The sequence below is a fragment of the Geotrypetes seraphini genome, chromosome 5 (assembly GCF_902459505.1).
Source record: "Geotrypetes seraphini chromosome 5, aGeoSer1.1, whole genome shotgun sequence".
NCBI lineage: Eukaryota > Metazoa > Chordata > Amphibia > Gymnophiona > Dermophiidae > Geotrypetes > Geotrypetes seraphini.
Window position 1 is genome coordinate 105,711,486 of NC_047088.1, and position 19,912 is coordinate 105,731,397.

The 19,912-nt window shown below is 44.5% G+C and overlaps 1 protein-coding gene across 4 annotated transcripts in view; it reads left to right on the plus strand.

Moving 5' to 3' along the window:
* SLC5A2 (solute carrier family 5 member 2) overlaps window positions 1–8,520 on the plus strand; it is a 103,830-nt gene extending 95,310 nt beyond the window's left edge. For 3 of the 4 annotated variants that reach the window (XM_033945966.1, XM_033945967.1, XM_033945969.1), the window contains 4 exons: window positions 1,215–1,383; window positions 2,483–2,698; window positions 6,699–6,846; window positions 7,036–8,520. In XM_033945966.1, the coding sequence (XP_033801857.1) occupies window positions 1,215–1,383; window positions 2,483–2,698; window positions 6,699–6,846; window positions 7,036–7,265 (763 nt within the window). In that variant the 3' untranslated portion in view covers window positions 7,266–8,520. Of the gene's footprint in view, window positions 1–1,214; window positions 1,384–2,482; window positions 2,699–6,675; window positions 6,847–7,035 lie in introns of all 4 variants that reach the window. The other variant, XR_004539592.1, reaches the window with a different exon arrangement.
* The last annotated feature ends 11,392 nt before the right edge of the window (window positions 8,521–19,912 follow it).

Genomic DNA, 19,912 nt, shown 5'->3' on the forward strand with positions numbered 1-19,912 from the left:
CTTTAAAATCTTCTTGGGAACTAGACTTAGAAACATCGATTCCTGAAGAGTCTTGGACTCATATCTTCCATACCACTTTTCATACATCCCGCTCAGCATCGAATCTCCAACATATGGTTTTTTTCCTTCATAGAGCGCATTGGACCCTCTATCAAATCACACAGAATCAATCCTTCCTACTCTAACCTGTGCTGGTCCTGTCAAGCTGAAATAGGCACCTTGAAACATCTGCTTTTTAATTGTTCCACAATCACCTCCTTTTAGGCCTCAACTTGGGACACGATTTGTTCCATCTTCCACATTAACATTCCTTTAACTTACCAAATGCTGTTATTAAAATCTTTCGCTCTCTCTACCACAATTGCTGACTCAGACCATTTTCTGTTTGATATTTTGCTTTCCTTGGCTTTAAAGGTTCTGCTTACCTGCTGGAAAGACTTATCCAAAGCTTCTCATTCGCAATGGTGGAACCTTGTATGTCTCACGTATAGAACTGAGGCTTACTTGGCTAAGTCTTCCAACAGATTTACACAATTTCAACTGAAATGGGATTTATTGAAATCTTTCCTCCATTCCAATACCTCTTGAATGCTCCGCTGCTCTCTCCTCTCCTTTTCTCTCTCCCCCCTTTCTTCTTATTTTTATTTGCATTCTCTCTCTTTGATTCATGCTTAAACATATAGAATGGTCTTTTATTTTATTTTATTATGAAGTTCAAATATGCTTCAGGCACTATCATAGACTCATGTTTGTACACCAGTTATTTACATTTACGATTTCTATGTCTATTTGTTTTCCATGGAGCATATCATTGTTATAACTTGTTGCATAAGACTGTTCTTAACCATGTCTTGTAAAAATTTAAAAACTTAATAAATAAACCTTGACTAAAAAAAAAAAAATATAAGGGTAGGCCCTTATGGACCAAGTCTCAAGTCCTTCAAGTAACTAGCAACACCTTTAGGTTGAAGAAGCTATTTTCAGGTCAGCAATGCTGAAGCGGGTTTTAAGAACTAAAGGACAATTTTCTGTTGTTGTCCTTCATAATGGAAACACAGTCCATCTCCCAGATTAGTATTAGGAAAAGTAGGCTGTTGTTCTTTATCACAAAAAAACATATTTTATTTCCAAACACCTCCGCACAGTATTAGAAGGTACTAGAGTATGCTCCTGTTTTCTTTTCTCCACGTCTTGCTTTTTTTTTCTCACTGTAGGGTCTGGATCCTATTCCTTGTGGCAGTCAGCATTGCTTGGATCCCTGTTGTTCAGGCTGCACAGGGTGGGCAGCTTTTTGATTACATGCAGTCTGTGGCCAGTTACCTGGCACCCCCCATCGCTGCTGTCTTTCTCCTGGCACTCTTTTTCAAGAGAGTCAATGAGCCGGTGAGAATCAATACTTATCTGTTAAAAAAAAAACAAAAAACACTCCACTCTTCCAGTTCTCATCCATCTGTCTCCTTGGGTTGTGTTTCAATATGCCCCTGAGTTTCATTGCTTCTCTATTTGCTGTTTTTCCCCTCAGGATGCACTTTGGATGTCACTCAGTTTGGATATTTTTCCCCCCAGTTTTTCCTGCATAATGTATTTTGAATTGCTCAGGATCTTGCTGTTTCTCTGATTAACCCTTCAAGCATGTGCCCATTTTTGTTACTCATCTCATGTTTTGAGGGTTTCCCGTTGTCTAGGCTTCTGCATTCTCTTTTCTTTCCCAATATTACGTATCTATTATGGGAGGAGCTATGAATCCTCTGGGTTTCTGTACACTGTTCTTCCTTCTTAGAGTATATTTTGGAATGTTTTAGTCTCTTGTGCTTCTCTCCTCTCTGTCTTCCTCCAACTGGTATGTGTTGTGGGGCATTTCCCAGGTTCTGTCTTCTCCATCCTCCTAAGCTGTTTGGGGGGGGATTGAGCCTAGGGTTAAGCTTGGCATAGGGTAAATCAGTTTATGCTCTCTCTATTCTCCCAGCGCAATCTCTTCTCATCTCCAAAGAGCATGTTTTATCTGCACCTGCTGGCCCCTCTGAATTATAAACTTACAGGACTTGTGGCTCCCATTAGTAGTTCCCAACCCGGTCCTAGGGGGCCACCCCCAGCCAGTCGGGTTTTCAAGATATCCCTACTGAATATGCATGAGAGTGATTTGCATACCTGTCACTTCCATTATATGCAAATTACTCTCATGCATATTCAGTAGGGATATCTTGAAAACCCGACTAGCTGGGAGTCCCCCAGGACAGGGTTGGGAACCACTGCATTAGACTATAAGTCCCTGCATTGATCAGAATTGAAACTGATATTGATAGAGGAGATAAAAATATGCTTCTCTATTTCCATTGGCCTACACGAGCAGGGAAAAGATTGTGCTGGGGAAAGGTCAGTGCTGGGGCCTGGGGAAATTGTTCCAATTTATCCCTTCTTAGGAACAGACATGTTTTCAGTGATCATATTCTTACTAACCCTCTCTCTTTCTCTCTTCTTACAGGGTGCTTTCTGGGGCCTCATTGGAGGTCTCCTAATTGGAATGATTCGTATGATCCCAGAGTTCATCTTTGGTGCAGGAAGCTGCCTCTTTCCCAGTGCCTGTCCAGCCATTATCTGCGGGATTCACTACCTCTATTTTGCTATCATCCTCTTCCTGTGCAGCTGTATGTTGGTGCTAGGAGTCTCCTACTGCACACCCCCCATAGCTGAGAAACACGTAAGGTTTCTTCCTTTATCCCTGTCTACTCCACCCATAAGGATAGTCAACTCTAAGCTGGCCATTGCCAAGGTTTAACCAAATAGCACTTAATCCTTCGAGTATACTCCTTAACTCTTTGTGTTATGGATTTAGCCTTAATCCTAGAACTGGCAAAGATCCAGAGATCTTGCTGGTAGATGGCTTGAAGCTCTACAACTCCAGGGATCAATATTTGGCAGAACAACTCCATTTAGTAAAAAGCTTTACAGCTGACATCAGGATGACTTTAGGCCTTGATAAATGTTCTAAGGCAACTTTCCTAGAAGAGAAATTAAGTAAAACCATAGAAATTTCTCTGACTAATGATTATATCATCAAGGAATTTGACAGGAAGCTAAGGAGAAACAATCCAGCATACAGCGCTGAGACAAGCAACCAGCAGAGTTTTACAGGAGATTACAATTGATATTGATAAGTGCTCTAAAATCAAAATATAAGACACAAGCCATCAACCAACTTATGATTCTTGTACTTTTGAATAGCTTTGAAACTCTGCACTAGCCTCTTAAATACCATGAAAAATTAGGTGTTAGAACAAAGGAACTCTTTCATGCTCATGTTATAATCTATAACGGTGTCCCACAACCTTTTTGGCCAGAAGGCACACTAAACCCAATGCTCCAGCTGGAAAGCACCCAGAAGTGTGCAGATGTCAACACAATGACATCATGCGCATGCATGATATCATCACATCGATATCTGCCCATGCACTGAGGCCCTTCTGGTCACAACCCTGAACCCGCCTCTTCGGTGGGGGATCCTGAAGGAGGGGAGGTGCGGGGAGAGGACAGATGCTGGCGAGAAGAGTCATTGGTGTGGGCTGACTGCCTACAGGACATGCCTCTTACCACGAGAGGCACATCCTATAAGCAGTCAGCACGCACCAGCACCTCACCTCCTTATCAGGACACACCTGGAATCTGCTGTGGTACAGTTTTGCGATACACTTGTCTATAAGAATCAGTGTATCCCAAAACTGTAGATTCCTAGAGAAATGAGTCTCGTAGAAATACATATAGAGCAATTTCATAGGCGTCTGGGTCTATTTAACAGAATCTACAAATCCAAAGGCAGAAAAGCGTTTTAAGTATGAGAACATGTGTTCAGAATCTAGTTCCATCATTAAGCTTGGACAGGCATTTTGATGAGCAGAAGGAATGAGTATCTACCTGTAAATACAGCCCTGGAACCAATGGAATAAATGAAGCACAAGAAAAAGCTCTTTAAAGAAACAGATTAACAGACAAAGAAAAACAAGTGGGAAATATAGTGTTACTCCAGGAACCATACATGGATCAAGCCCAGATAAATGAACGGTTAAGGAGAGGAAAACTGAACCCTAAGGAGGAAAGATTGATTGTTGCAGTCCAGGACAGCAGATTATATATGAGATGGTTTATAGCAAACATAGAAAAAACTGGCACAATAGACATTTGTAGATTCTGTAAGAAAGGGCTGAAAACTGTTACTAATCTTATAGCTGATGGTTGAACATTTTTATACAGAAAGGCATGTCTTATTGATTGGAAACTCTGCAAACATTACATCACTTCTGAACTGGAAAAGCATTGGGATCATCATGACCCTAAAAGAATTATGGAAAATAAAGAGGTTATGATAACCTGAGACATCCCCATCTTGACTGCTAAAAAGCTGGATGCAATAAAACCTGACACAGTGGTAAAAGAAAGAAAGAAAAAAATACCAGAATGGCATTAATCAAAGAGTTGACAGTCCCAGCTGATTACTGTGAATCACATGGAGAGACAGAAGATCATGATGTGTCAAGAAATGGAGTCAGAGACCATGAAATTGTAGCAGGAAGATACAGAAACATTTTTCATCACAGGATCTTATGAACTCGAGGGATGCTCTCTTTGGCACAATGCAAGTTTTATTATGAGTGTTAGCAGTAAATCTGAGAGAGTGAGATCATATTCAGGTGCCCTGTCATAGAAGTAAGATTCATTTCTGTCACAGCAAGTGCAAAACTAACCCATTTGGAGAAATTGTCCCCAGTTGAAAGAGAAACAGACTTATAAGGTTGGGGGGGGGGGGGTCACACAAGTCTATTAATACATAGTTGTAGATAAAACCTCTATTAAGCTGCTCAACTCTCTTACCTCCCCTTCTGTGCATTGAAAAAGGGCTTCTGTGCACAGTTACTTAATTCTCAGTCCTTGGGGGTTGATTGACTCACTTATCTGTCTCCTAAGAACCAATCAGTCAAAAGAGGCAGGAAAATATACTCTGCTTTCTTCTTACTAGTGAAGCCATCTAGATTTTCTTCACTTAGGTTTGCCTCTCATGAAAGCAGAGGCATAGCAGACATATTTTGTGTGGGCCTGAGTCCAAAGTGGGTGGACACACTTACCCCACCCCTGTTTCTGCACCAGCAACTCCAAACAAATATTACTTAAGCTGATGGGGATCCCTGATTCCCACTAGCTGGAATAGATCCTCCAGCAGGCAGAACAGCTCATTCTCCTACTTGCTGCTGCGCTGGCCCCTTCCCTCCTGCATGTGTGAAAACTGAGCATGCGCAGGAGGGGGACAGTGTTGCCAAATGCAGCAACCTTTTCCAGCTTGCAGGGCTTTGGGATCCCTGCCACCCATAACAAAAGTGCTAGAATTCTGGGTGAGGCTCTGATGAAAGGACTCACATAGTGAGAGTGAAAAGCTTCAGCTGAGTGTTACACGTTCTTTTTTTTTTTCCAATTCTTTATTCATTTTAAAATCAAACAAGTGCACATAAATATATCATAAATTGATTCCAATATAGCACTTTAAAATCTAACACATAAAATCTAATAGACCATTAATGATATAAACCCTACCCACCCACCCTTCATCAGTTATTCTATATAAAATATATTATACTATTATTATAAACATAATTATAAAATTTCCTCCCTAAATCCTCCCTCACCCCTGAGTGTGCATATAATAAATCTAAAAAAGGAAGAAAAATGATGCCTATTCATTACAATACTTTTCCAATGGTCCCCAAATCTTTACAAAGTTATTATAATTCCATTTTTGCAACGCTAATGCTCTTTCCATCTTAAAAATATGACATAACAAATTCCACCAGAATGTGTAATTAAGATTTTTGTAATTTTTCCAGTTATTGGTAATATGTTGAATGGCAACCCCTGTCATAATTAATAAAAGTGATATAACAAATATTGGTGCTAGAAGTTTGGCAGTATTCATATCCAGATCAAAGCCCACTTCTTTGAAGATGCTTTCAATTCCAGAGACAGCTTGACGTACGAAGACAGGCAGTTTGTTCCAGGCATATGGTGCAGCAAAGTAGAAGAGACAGAGTCTGGAGTGGCCATAAAGGAGAAGAGTGCAGATAAGAGAGACTTATCCAATGAGTGAAGTGAACAGGGGGGGAGTGTGGGGAGAGAGGAGAGGATAGGGAGCCAATGAAGTGACTTGAGAGGGATAATGTAGGCATACCAACATTGGCAGTATGAGGTGCACAGCAGAGATCTGAAGGGGAGAACGATGGTTTAGCGGAAGGCCAATGAGAAGCAGGTTGCAGTAGTCTAGGCAAGAGGTGATGAGGGACTTGGCAGTGCACTCAGAAAGGGTCTGATTTTAGCAATATTAGAGAAAGAAAAGACAGGTTTGGCAGTCTGTTGGATATGTGAAGAGAAGGAGAGAGACGAGTCAAAGATTACCCCAAGGAGCCAACAAGACAGGAAGAATGAGGGTGTTGTTTACAGAAATAGAGAATGGGGGGGGGGGGGGGAAAGAGGCTCAGTCTTGGCCAGTTAAAGAATTGTCCCCCTATGGTGCCCTAGCACGAGACGTATAGCTGAACAAGCATAATGCTGGATTTTTTCTGTATTTTTTATTCAAATAGTTCATAGCCAAAACCCTTTTGGCCTGATAGATTTTTTTGTTCTCTTTATTCTTCAAAGCTTCTTGCTATCCTCCTATACAGCTCCATCGCTTGGTCTTCAGCTTGAGATACAGCAAGGAGGAACGTATTGACCTTGACTCAGGGGAAGATGATGACAAGAGAGAGACGGGGGTTAGGCAGCGGGATGCAGTGGAGAATGGCAACCTGGAGCACAAGATGGAGGTGCATGGTATGAAACTGAAGACCGTTATAAACAGACAGACCCATCTAATCTTGGGGGAAGAATAATTTTTTTTTTAAAGTCAGCCTCATTGCTGTATTAGAGTATCTGTATAACTTACACCTTGTATGAGACAGTAAATATGGAGTACTAGAATTCTACCAGCAGCAAAATTGCCCTTTTTCTCTCCCGTTTCAGATCCTGCAGCAGAGGAGAATCAGAGCCTTGTACGGCGCTGCCTGGACTGGTTTTGTGGCTTGAACTCTGCTGTGCCAGAGCTGGAACCTAAAGCAAGTGAGGAAGAACTAGAAGAAGCAGCCAAAAAGCTGACAGACATTGAGGAAAACCCATTTTGGAGCACAGTTGTTAATGTTAATGCCATTATCATGATGAGTTTTGCAGTCTTCCTCTGGGCATACTATGCTTAGCATCATAATGGTGATTAAATCACATGCACACAGAGGCCGGTTTGCTTCCTGCCCTTCAGTGTATTGCAACCCAAACAAATGCCTCATGTTATGCTATATATGCAGTATATACTTGTATATGTCTCACTTCTGCTATCTGCCTTTACAAGGGAACTCCAATGTGAAGGATTTCAGAGCATTTATAAATGGGCCAAAGCATTGTCTCTCGCAATCGACCATTTAGGTTTTCAACATCTTAACTACCTGAACTTGAAGTGTGCCACTGCTGTTGGGAGCTACCTTTTCTTTCCTTCTTTTTATTAACCAGTGTCAGTGATATCATTTCCTTCATTTAGGAAGATAGTATCATGGAAGTGGTCCCTACCTGTTTGTTAATTCATGGCTCTGCTCCTCCAGTACAAGAAAATGGCTGCCTTTAGCAGCAACAACAGAACCATATTGTTACTTCCTATCCTGCAACTGAGTGTGGGACAAATTGACCTTATAACTCTGCTGTACACAATCAAGTTTATTTAAAATTTCTTATACCACTCAATCAAACTTCTGAGCTGTGTACAATAAAAAAATACAGCTTTCATCATATAAAATAAGGGTGAACATTTGACAGTTAGAATCTACATAATAAAAACTCAGACAAAGACAGACAGGAACAAATGGAAAAAGGGGAGGAGCTACAATATTTTGAAAAAAGAGAACAATTAAGGAGAAAACAACAGGGAGTTGCCATCTGCAGTCAGCATGTGTTTAGCCCTTACAAGGGCAGTTAGGTATCGAATGCGTCTTGAAAAAGAAATGTTTTTAGCTTTGTTTTAAAATGAAGCAGAGATAATTTTTCACGAATGTAATTAGGAATAGAATTCCAAAGCGATGGTGCGGTCACTTACTAGTTGTAGAAATGTCTCATGCTGATTCCTACTCCCAGTACTAAATGGAACATGGTGATATTAAGGCCTTGCTTTTGTTCTTACAATATAAAATGAATATTCCCAGTGGTGGTGAAGTGTCTGGCAAAAGTTCTCTTGGCTGAATCTCCACTGTATTTTACTATAATGTTATTTCTAATTTTATTGTACCAACAAAAGTCATGTTTCAGGAAATTTCCTACATCAGAGTCATTCTTAAATACAAATAGTAGCACTATGTTTCCTGCATTGAGTCAGTTTCTTTTGATAACTCAATCCCAAATCAGACGACAATGTGCTCTAAAAGTATATCACAAAAAAAAAACCATGGATGCTTTTGGCATGCCTGTAGACTTTTAAACTTTGGTTTCATAAGCATGGAATTTTTCCAACATCTGCCTAAATATAGCCCATGCTGGGTTCTCAATAAAGTTGCTTCCTTTATCCTACTCCTGTCTGATTTCATTTGTTTGCCATTTCTTCTGATGTTGTTTTGTTTACCTCTGTTCTTGTTCTATTTTTATTATACCTCATTTTGATGTGGTAAATCAAAATTTTATATGTAAGCAATAGAGAAAAAGAAAATTAAAAAAATAGTACAGCATTCTATGGGCAGCTATTGCTTAAGGATTAGAGAGAGTTGTTGAGGATGGGGTTTTTCTGCCCTCAAAGGTTTATCTGCATGGTTGTTTTGGTGGTTAAAAAGCTTTTGCTGCAGCATTGTGTGTCAGATTGTGTGGCCTCTTATCCTCATTGGCTTACTCGGATTGCTGAGGTGGCTCAATTCGAAATACAAAGATCTCCCCTTGGAGGAAGGGTAGAACATTTGTGTTATGTAGCCCTCTAGAAAGAACTACTGACTCTTTGTCATGGAGTTCCTTTTGGGTAGCTGGAGGATGTTCTGGGTTTCCTGGACTCCACCATGGGTTGGATGGGTGAGTAGATGTGAGGGTGCGGTTGGGTGAGTGGGAAGTGACTGTTGAGTTTTGGGTGGCGTGTACGTGGGTTTGTTTGCATATGGAAGGTATGATGAGGGTGAGTGATTGGAGGAAAAAATAAAATATAGAAACTTGAGGGTTGCAATGGGGCTGTTGACCAACTAAGAACTGCTTCAGGGGTTCACCTGCTGGTGCATTTTTATTAGTATTTGTATAGTCAACCATTCTTGTATTGTACCAACTCCAGTCATAGTACCAGTATATAAATAAAACTCAAGTACCAAAATAAGCCTTTCAAGGTAGACACCTCCTCTTCTCCTCTCCTACCTCAGAGAGAAACAAAACAAAACTTACACATGCAGAGTGAAGTACTCGTATGAGATAAAAAGAACATTTACTTATCTTCATTTAGTAGTACAAATGCAGACATCTTTTATATACACAATCAGTTGGGGAAGTCCCAAGACAAAGTGATCATTTTATTCCTGGCACTGCTTGGTGAAGTCCATGGCGAAGTGCTGTACTCCTGGGTGTGGGGTTCAAAAGCACAGTTACTTACCGTAACAGGTGTTATCCAGGGACAGCAGGCAGCTATTCTCACATGTGGGTGACATCATTGACGGAACCTAGATGTGGACGCCTCACAAGCAGACTTGCTTGAAGAAACTCGAAGTTTCGAGTCACCTGCAACGCGCTTTCCCGCCCAGCGCAGGATGCGTCTCCTCAGTTCAGATAGCTAGCAGAGAAGCCAACTAGGGGAGGTAGGTGGGTTATGAGAATAGCTGCCTGCTGGCCCTGATAACAACTGTTACGGTAAGTAACTGTGCTTTATCCCAGGACAAGCAGGCAGGTATTATCACATGTGGGTGACCTCCAAGCTAACCAGAATGGGATGGTGGGAGTGTTGGCAATTTAGGAGAATAAATTTTGTAAATATTGTTTGGCCAAACTGTCCATCCCGTCTGGAGAAAGTATCCAGACAATAGTGAGAAGTGAAGGTATGAACCGAGGACCAAGTAGCAGCTCTACAAATTTCCTCAATAGGTGTAGATCTGAGGAAAGCTACTGAAGCTGCCATAGCTCTAACCTTATGGGCTGTGACTTTACTGTGAAGGGGTAATCCAGCCTGGGCATAGCAGAAAGAGATACAAACTGCCATCCAGTTGGAGATGGTACGCTTAGAAATAGGATGTCCCAATTTATTTGGATCAAAGGAAACAAAAAGTTGAGGAGCAGTTCTGTGTGGTTTGGTGCACTCCAAGTAGAAGGCCAAAGCACGTTTACAGTCCAGAGTATAAAGAGCTGATTCTCCAGGATGAGAATGAGGCTTTGGAAAAAACACTGGAAGAACAATGGATTGGTTGAGATGAAATTCCGAGACCACTTTAGGGCGGAATTTAGGATGAGTACGAAGAACCACTTTGTCATGATGGAACACCGTGAATGGTGGGTCAGAAACTAAAGCTTGTAGCTCATTGACTCGTCGAGCAGAAGTGAGGGCTATGAGAAACACCACTTTCCAAGTGAGATACTTCAGATGAGCCTTATCAATTGGTTCAAATGGAGGCTTCATTAGTTGAGTAAGGACAACATTGAGGTCCCAAACAACAGGAGGCGGTTTGAGAGGTTTGACATTAAAGAGTCCTTTCATGAATTTGGAAACCACTGGATGAGCAGAGAGGGGTTTCCCTTCAATAGGCTGATGGAAAGCCGCAATTGTACTGAGATGACTCGGATAGATGTAGTCCTGAGGCCAGAAAGGGATAAGTGCAAAAGGTAGTCCAAAACAGATGATAAGGAGGAATGCTGAAGCTCCTTATGATGAGAAAAACACCACATAGAAAATCTAGTCCATTTTTGGTGATAGCATTGTCTAGTGGTAGGCTTCCTAGAAGCTTCTAAAACATCTCTTACAGATTGAGAAAACTGAAGAGGGGTTATGTTGAGAGGTACCAAGCTGTCAGGTGTAGAGACTGCAGATTGAGATGAAGCAGAGATCCTTGACTCTGTGTAAGCAGAAAAGGAAAAACAGGTAGAAGGTATGGCTCCCTGCTGCTCAGTTGAAGTAGAAGGGAGTACCAAGGTTGTCTCGGCCACCGAGAAGCAATTAGAATCATGGTAGCATGATCGTTCTTCAACTTGACAAGAGTCTTGAGAATGAGAGGAAATGGAGGAAATGCATATAGGAAGAGATTCATCCATTCCAGAAGAAAAGCATCTGCCTCGAGACGGTGAGGAGAGTAGATCCTGGAGCTGAACTGAGGCAGTTTGTAATTGTGGGGAGCCGAAAAGAGGTCAATCTGAGGCGTTCCCCACTGTGAAAAAATGTGATGAAGAGGCAAGGAATGGAGTGTCCATTCGTGAGGTTGCAGAAGACGACTCAAGTTGTCCGCCAAGCAATTCTTCGCCCCTTGAATGTAGACAGCTTTGAGGAAGGTGTTGTGGCAGATTTCCCAGTCCCAAACCTTCAGAGCTTCTTGACAAAGGGAGGCAGATCCCGTCCCTCCCTGTTTGTTGACATAATACATGGCGACTTGGTTGTCCGTCCGGATGAGGACTACCTGGTCGTGAAGAAGATGTTGAAAAGCGTTGAGAGCCTTGAAAATCGCTCTGAGTTCCAACAGATTTATGTGACATTGACGATCTGTACTGGTCCAGGGGCCATGAGTACGGAGGCCATCGAGATGAGCGCCCCAAGCATAGGTCAAAGAGTCTGTCGTGAGGACCTTCTGATGAGGGGGCATTTGAAAAAGCAAGCCTCTGGAAAGATTGGAAGAGAGCATCCACCAACGGAGAGACTTCTTCAATGAAGGAGTGACTGAAATGTGTCGAGAAGGAGGGTTGCAAACTTGCGTCCATTGAGATGCCAGGGTCCATTGAGGAATTCTGAGGTGAAGTCTGGCAAAAGGCGTCACATGTACTGCAGAGGCCATGTGACCCAGAAGTACCATCATGTGTCTCGCCGAGATGGAAGAGTGGGAAGACACTGTTTGACAGAGTTGAAGAAGAGCTTCCAGTCATTGTTGTGGAAGGAATGCCCTGAGTTGGACAGTGTCCAGAACAGCTCCAATGAATTGCAGAGTCTGTGAGGGTTGAAGCTGAGATTTGGGAAAATTGATCTTGAATCCCAAACTTTGTAGGAACCAGGTAGACTGTCGGGTCGCTACAATAACCCCTTGAGAAGTGGCATCTTTGATGAGCCAGTCGTCGAGGTAGGGAAACACCTGAAGACCATGATTCCGTAGAGCTGCTGCTATCACTACCAGGCACATGGTGAACACTCTGGGAGACAAGGCCAGGCCGAAGGGTAGTACTCTGAATTGATAATGCAGATTTCCTACCCAAAATCTGAGGTACTGACGGGAGGCCGGGTGAATGGGGATATGAGTGTAGGCCTCCTTGAGATCCAGAGAGCATAACCAGTTGTTCTGCTCGAGAAGGGGATAAAGGGATGCCAGGGACAACATTCAAAACTTTTCTTTGACTAGAAATTTGTTGAGGGCCCTGAGATCCAGAATGGGTCGCAGATCACCCGTCTTCTTCGGAACAAGGAAATAACGGGAGTAAAACCCCCCTGTTCTGTTGTTCCAAGGAAACTGGTTCGATGGCATGGAGACGAAGCAGAGCTTGAGCTTCCTGAAGAAGAAGGGCGGTCTGGGAAGGATACTCTCTTGGAGGAAGCTCTGGTGGAACCTGAGTGAAATGAAGAGAGTATCCTTCCCTGATGATGGTAAGCACTCAGAGGTCGGATGTAATTATCATCCATCGGTGGAGGTAATGCTCCGTTGTAAACAGTCAAAAAGGCTGAGAAGCCTTAGGTGCAGCAGAAGGTTGAGGTTTTTGTTGCTTCTGAGGCTGCTGTTTCTTAAGAGGAGGGCGAGTATAAGGAGCCGGCTTCGGAGCAAAATGCCGTTGATATACAAGAGCAGGGCGTGCAGGTTTGGCAGGAGCTGGCTTTGGCTTGGGTCTGACAATAGAACCAAAGGATTTTTCATGGTCAGACAATTTCTTGGTGGCTGCCTTGATAGATTCATCAAAGAGGTCATTGCCCTCACAAAGAATATTAGCTAAGCGGTCTTGAAGATTAGGGTCCATGTCAATGGTACGAAGCCAGGCAAGACGACGCATAGCTACAGAGCAAGCAACTGCTCAGGCAGACAACTCAAAGGCATCATAAGATGACTGGAGGAGATGCAAACGGAGTTGAGACAAAGAAGCAAGGACTTCTTTAAATTCAAAGTGCATTTGAGTATCCAAATAATTCAAAAACTTTGGTAGTAGAGAAATGAGGAACTCAAAATAAGTAATAAAATGGAAATTATAATTGAGGACTTTAGAGGACATCATAGCATTCTGATAGATGTGACATCTGCGAGTTGTCAAAGCCTTTGCGATGTACAGTTTTATACCTAGAGTCCAACTTTCCTGGAACAGCTTGTATGGTATAAGGTGTTTCCAGGCATCGATCAAAAGTCTGATTCAAAAGCTTATGAAGAGGAAGCTTAAGTGACTCTGTTGGAGGTTGAGGGAGATGCATGACTTCGAGATACTCCTTAGAGTATTTGGAGCCAGTGTCTAATTGAAAATCCAAGTCCACAGCCATCTGACGAAGGAAAGATGAGAAAGATAGCTGATGCGCCAATGCTTTGTCTCGAGAAGGACTCGAGAACATCAAGGCAGCTTGAGTCGAAGATGAAGCCTCGGCAGGAAAAAAAGCATCAAAAGGAACATGGTGACTTGGACAAGGCAATCGAAACCGGGATATCCTTGAGGTCTGGCATAGAGAGCTGCACGGGAACGGGGACGACGGGAATCCCGCGGGACCCGCGGGCATCCCGCGGGTTCCCCCTTTGGGTCACGGGGATCCCGTGGGGACGCCCCTAGGGTCGCGGGGATCCCGTGGGGACGCCTCCGAGGGTCGCGGGGTTCCTGCGGGGCTGGATGTACTCAGTCGCGCGGCTCTTTCCCCTACCTTCTCTGCTTGCAGCACAGAGCCGAACGGAAGTCTTCCCGACGTCAGCGCTGACGTCGGAGGGGAGGGAGGGCTTAAACAAAGCCCTCCCTCCCTCCGACGTCAGCGCTGACGTCGGGAAGACTTCCGTTTGGCTCTGTGCTGCAGGCAGTGCAGGTAAGGAGGAGAGTAGCCTCGCGGTTCGAGTGGCTACCAAGGGAGGGGGGCGGTCCGCCCTGCCACACCCCGCCCCGGTTGCAGCACAGCCGGCCAGGTCCCCTTACTTTTGTGGCACTTCCCCGACCGACCGACAACAGCCCCGGTCCGACAATCCTCCCTGCCATGTAGCCGCGAATCTAAATTATCTTCTTACAGCAGCTGTAATAAGGTAATTTAGATTTGCAGTTAAGGGCAGGGAGGTTTGTCGGACCGGGGCTGTTGTCAGTCGGTCGGGGAAGTGCCACAAAAGTAAGGGGACCTGGCCGGCTGTGCTGCACCCGGGGCGGTAGAGAAGGAGTGGGGAGAAGGACGCTGAAAGGCCATGGGGAAGACGGGAGGAGGGGGGGAAGGACTCTGAAAGCACTTGAAGACAGAGGAGGGAGAAGGACGCTGAAAGCACATGGGGAATACAAAGGGGTGGAGAAGGACGCTGAAAGGCCATGGGAAGGGCGGGGGGGGGCAAGGACTCTGAAAGCACTTGTGGAAGACAAAGGGGGGAGAAGGATGCTGAAAGCACATGGGGAAGACAAAGGGGTGGAGGACGCTGAAAGGACATGGGGAAGACAAAGGGGTGGAGAAGGACGCTGAAAGGACATGGGGAAGACAAAGGGGTGGAGAAGGACGCTGAAGGGCCATGGGAAGGGCGGGGGGGAAGGACTCTGAAAGCACTTGTGGAAGACAGAGGGGGGAGAAGGATGCTGAAAGCACATGGGGAAGTCAAAGGGGTGGAGAAGGATGCTGAAAGGACATGGGGAAGACGGGGGGGTGGAGAAGGACGCTGAAAGGCCATGGGGAAGACAGAGAGGGAGAAGGACGCTGAAAGGACATGGGGAAGCAGAGGGGGGAGAAGGACACTGAAAGCACATGTGGAAGACAGAGGGGGGAGAAGGACGCTGACAGGACATGGGGAAGATGGGGGGAGAAGGACGCTGAAAGGAAATGGGGAAGAGAGAATAGGGAGAAGACGCTGGCAGGGAAGAAGACAGATGCCAGACTATGGGGGGAGCGGAGAGAAGAAGATGGGTGCCAGACCAATTTGGAAGGGGGAAGAAAGGGAGAGGCACAGTAACAGAGCAAATGGAAGATGCAGAAGGAAGAGAGACAGTGGATGGAAGGAATTGAATGAGAACATGAGGAAAGCAGAAACCAGGCAACAAAGGTAGGAAAAGAATTATATTTCTTTTTTTTTATTTTGCTTCAGGATAAAGTAGTATATTAGTTGTGTTGATAAAAATTTATAAACATTAGAGGCTCTGGTAGAAACCCATTTGCAAAGTATGTATTCTTCCCAATTAATATTTTCAAATTAATAAAGTCTTTTTGCTTATTTGTAAATGGGTTTCTACCAGATCCTTTAATTCAGTAGCATAATTAAATGAAATAACTATTTCTGAAGTTTATATGGACGGGCGGGAATCGAGGGGATTCCTCGCGGGGACGGGTGGGGACGGAGGGGATTCCTCGCGGGGACGGGTGGGGACGGAGGGATTCCTCACGGGGACGGGTGGGGACGGGTGGGATTCCTCACGGGGACGGGTGGGGACGGGTGGGACTTTGGCGGGGACGGGTGGGATTTCTGTCCCCGCGCAACTCTCTAGTCTGGCATTGGAGACCTCGAACGAGGAGTCGGTGGTCTAGTCGAAGTTGGGGTAGATTGAGGCTTAGTTGAAGAAGGTCGTTCTTTAGAAGAACTAAGCCTGGAAGGATGCCTCGATGAAGGCCTCGATCGTCGGTGATTACTGTGCCTGGAAGCAGATCTTGAAGATCGAGGAGACTTTGCCTCGGAGACTGAAGCAGCCGATGCTATCAAAGAATGGATAGGACTGGAGGCTGTAGATCGAAGCTCCAGAGGCTTGATGGAGGAACCTCGATGCACTCCCAAAGACTTTGCTCCTTGTATAGAGTGTGAGGATTCCTGCCGAGGCACTCGCAAAGAATCTGCTCCTTGCTTCACGTGCTTGGATACCAGACCAGACACTCGCAGAGACTCTTCTCCCAGCAAAGAGTGTGGAAGGTCAGACTGAGGCAAAGGAAGCGCCTCGACCTCACGGGAGTCTGCTGAATGCCCAGGCTGGATAAGAGGAAGCAGTTTCGGTCCCATATTTGTAAGGAACTGAATAAACTGCTTCTCTAACATGGTCTGGAAAGAAGCCGGCAAGGATGGATCCGCGTCTGAACCACCTGCTTTGGCTGGAGGTTCCTTCGAGGTAGTGCGAGTGTGCTTCAACCTGGGAGTCTTAGGCACTTTAATCACTACCGGTGGAACCGACTGCTGAGCTATCTGACCTGAGGGAACAGGGGAAGATACAGCAGATGTCATCGAAGAAAGAGCCGCTGCAAATGACGAAGGTCTGATGAGGCTCCAGGTGGAAGCACTAGGAGCAGGAGGAACCTCAGTAGGAGTTGAGGCCGAGGACACCTTCGAAGTCGAGGGATCAGTAGAAGATTCCATCTCGAAAACCTTGTCAACCAAAATACGACGATTGAAAGCATGAGGCTGAAGCCTTGGCAAGGCAGGCACGACCTAGGATGATGTTTCGGCCCAAGACACTTAAGGCAGCGACTGTGTGGGTCCGTAAGAGAGATCGCACACTGGCACTTGCTACACTTCTTGAAGCTCGTAGCAGGCCGGGACATAGAAGGAAAAATGGCCGCCGTAAGATCAAAGCCCTCGGGCTGTGGCCTAGTGGCCTGTTCCGAAAAATGGACGGAAGAGGAAAAAAAAAATTAATTTTTTTTTTTACTAAAATGAAAGAAATAAAATAAGAACAGCGATTCGAGAGGAAAAAAATACAAACTGCGGTTCAGAGAAGGCACAAGTAATGAAGTTAAACGCAGAGAGTCAAAGATGGACTTCTCGGTTCCGTGGAAAACAGAACTGAGGAGACGCGCCCTGTTCTGGGCGGGAAGGCACTCGCGCATGCGCAGTGCAGGCGACTCGAAACTTCGAGTTTCTTCAAGCAAGTCTGCTTCTGAGGCGTCCGCATCCGGGCTCCGTCGATGACGTCACCCACATGTGAGAATACCTGCCTGCTTGTCCTGGGATAATTACTGTTTCACAAAAAAAGTTTTTGTTTCTGTCTGGTTTAAAGCAAGGTGTTTTCAGTCACATATTACTTCTGGAAGGTCTTAGTTAAAGGGAGCTCTGTGAATCGTTGCCTGAGCTCTTCTGCAAATTCTCTTTCCTGACATTATGAAATAAATAAATTTGAAAAATGCATACAGATGTCAATGCTCTAAATAAACAAGAAAGGGGAGGAAGCTTTTCTATACAATTTTTCAAGCACTTGCCAGCTATTCTAATTCTACTGCTTTTGCCTTACAACACAGTATGCCTACCCCAGGGGATACGCGGCGTGGTATATCTCCTAATCCTCCTTCTATCATTGCATCTCCTGCCTTCCTCGTCTTCTCTCCCCAGACTCCTCCCCGGACTAGCAGCAGCTGTTCACTGTGTGCTTTTACCTTCCTCACACAGCTGCCACTAGTGTTAGTTTAGCCTGTGATTCCATCAGGCAGCTTCAGGGCCTTTCAAGGCCAGCTCACCACCAACTAAAGAGGAAGCATCTTTGGAGGTGGGCCAGTCTAGCAAAGGCCCTGAGGCTACCTGATGGAACCGTGGTTAAACTAACACTTTGCAGCAGCTATGTGGGGAAGTTAAAAGCACACAGTGAGCTGTTGCTAGGGGCAGGAGAGGTGCTGCTGGACAGGGGAGGAAGGAAAGGGAAGGAAGAAGAGATGCTGCTAGACCTGGCAGAAGGGGAAGGGAAAGGTGCTGCTGGGCTTGAAGGAGAAGGGGAGAGGTGCTGCAAGCTGGTGGGGAGGGTGAGATGGTGCACAGGGAGAGAGCACAGTTGTGAGTGGGGTTGGGGGAAGGAAAATTGTTGCAGGAGCGAGAGTGATGAGAGAGGGAGAAATGGACATGGGGGAAAGGAGGTAGAAATGGTGCATGGGGAGAGAATATATTAGTTGGGGCTGGGGACCAGGTAGGAAGGGAGAGAGAAATGTTACACTAGGAGGCAGATGACTCAAGGAAAGAAGAGATGTCAGATCCAGAGAAGGGTGAAAGAAGAAGGGAAAGATATCAGACCACGGGAAGGGGGAAGGAAGGAGAGAGCGATGCCAGACCAGGGAATGGAAGGGAAGGAGGGGAGAGAGATATGCCAGACTGTGGGAAGGATAGGAGAGAGATACCAGACTGTGGGAAGGGGGGAAAGGAAGGAGAGAGAGATGTCGGACCACTGGGAGGAGGGAGGAAAGGAGAGATATGGCAGACCATTAGGGGTGAGGGAGGGAAGGAGAAAGATGTCAGTCCATGGAAACAGGGAGAGAAAGAGAGAGAGATGCCAGACTAAGGGAGAGGAGAGGAGAGAGACAGGAAGGAAAAGGTAAGACATGAAAAAGTAGATTTTGAGAAGAAAGCAGAAAAATGGAAAAAAGTTGAATGCTATAAAGTTAATGTTGGCAGGGTTCTCAGTCTGTTGTCTCAGCGATAGGGGCGTTAGTGGCGTCCGATTCCAGTTCCTCTCACGTACTTGCCATTTCTGTGGCCCTGAAACTGCTGACCCCCACCATTGGACAGATTAAAATTAAGTCTGGCGTAGTGAAGTGATCGGCAAAAGAAAAGACCATGTATGAAAAAGAAGCAAAAAAGAGCAAGAGGAGAAGATTGAAAGAATGAAATCTGAAGGGGGTGATGAATATGTTATAAAGAAGCAAACTGAAATCCTACAAGAATCCAAAATGATGATTCCAGACTGTCAACGCAGCTGCATATAGAGACCTTACAGAGTTGTTAGAGAATGAAAGAAGCGGAAGAATATAAGGATGCACATTCAGTACTGCAGTCTGTGAAATTAGAAACATAACACATTTCCAGTAGTTAATGTTTTATGTATTACCACTTGAAACCTTTCCACTTCCCTTTGTTTGGCAGAAAAATACTAGAGCTTTGTTGATTTCATTTAATATAAAAATGTAATGATTTGCAATAATTTATGCCTTTATTATTAAGGCAGGTTCATAGTAAACACATTTAAAGATGAATAAAATAAATGATTTTTCCTTATGAAAAAAAAAAAAAGTTAATGCCAAAGATGGATGCAGGGCAGAAAGTGAAGGAGAGAAACATGGATGCAGGGCAGAAAGTGAAGGAGAGAAACAGTCAGTGGATAAGAAGGCCCTAGAAACACAGTCAGAAGCAAGTACAACCAGAGACTGGGAAAGGATGATTAGAAAAATAAAATCACCAGACAACAAAGGTAGGGAAAATGATTTTATTTTCAATTTAGTGATTGAAAATGTGTCAGTTTTGAGAGTTTATATCTGCTGTGTCTGTTGTGTGTATATGAAAAAGGAATGGAAGAAATTGGATTGCAATTAGTAATGGGGTAGGGTCTGGGGTAGTTGGTGGTCAGGGATACTTGGTTGATATTTGTTACATAGGGAGTACTTGGCTTGAAAAAGTTGAAAAAGACACTGTATTTTCCCTCTCGGCCCACAATATCCCAAACCTGTACTTGCAACTCAAAGAGCCATTCGTCTTTGTCTTCCATACCTCCAGTCAGAATGGAAAAAGAATGTTCATGTGTGACAGATTACAGGGCAGTCAGAACAAACTTGAGGCACCCACAACTG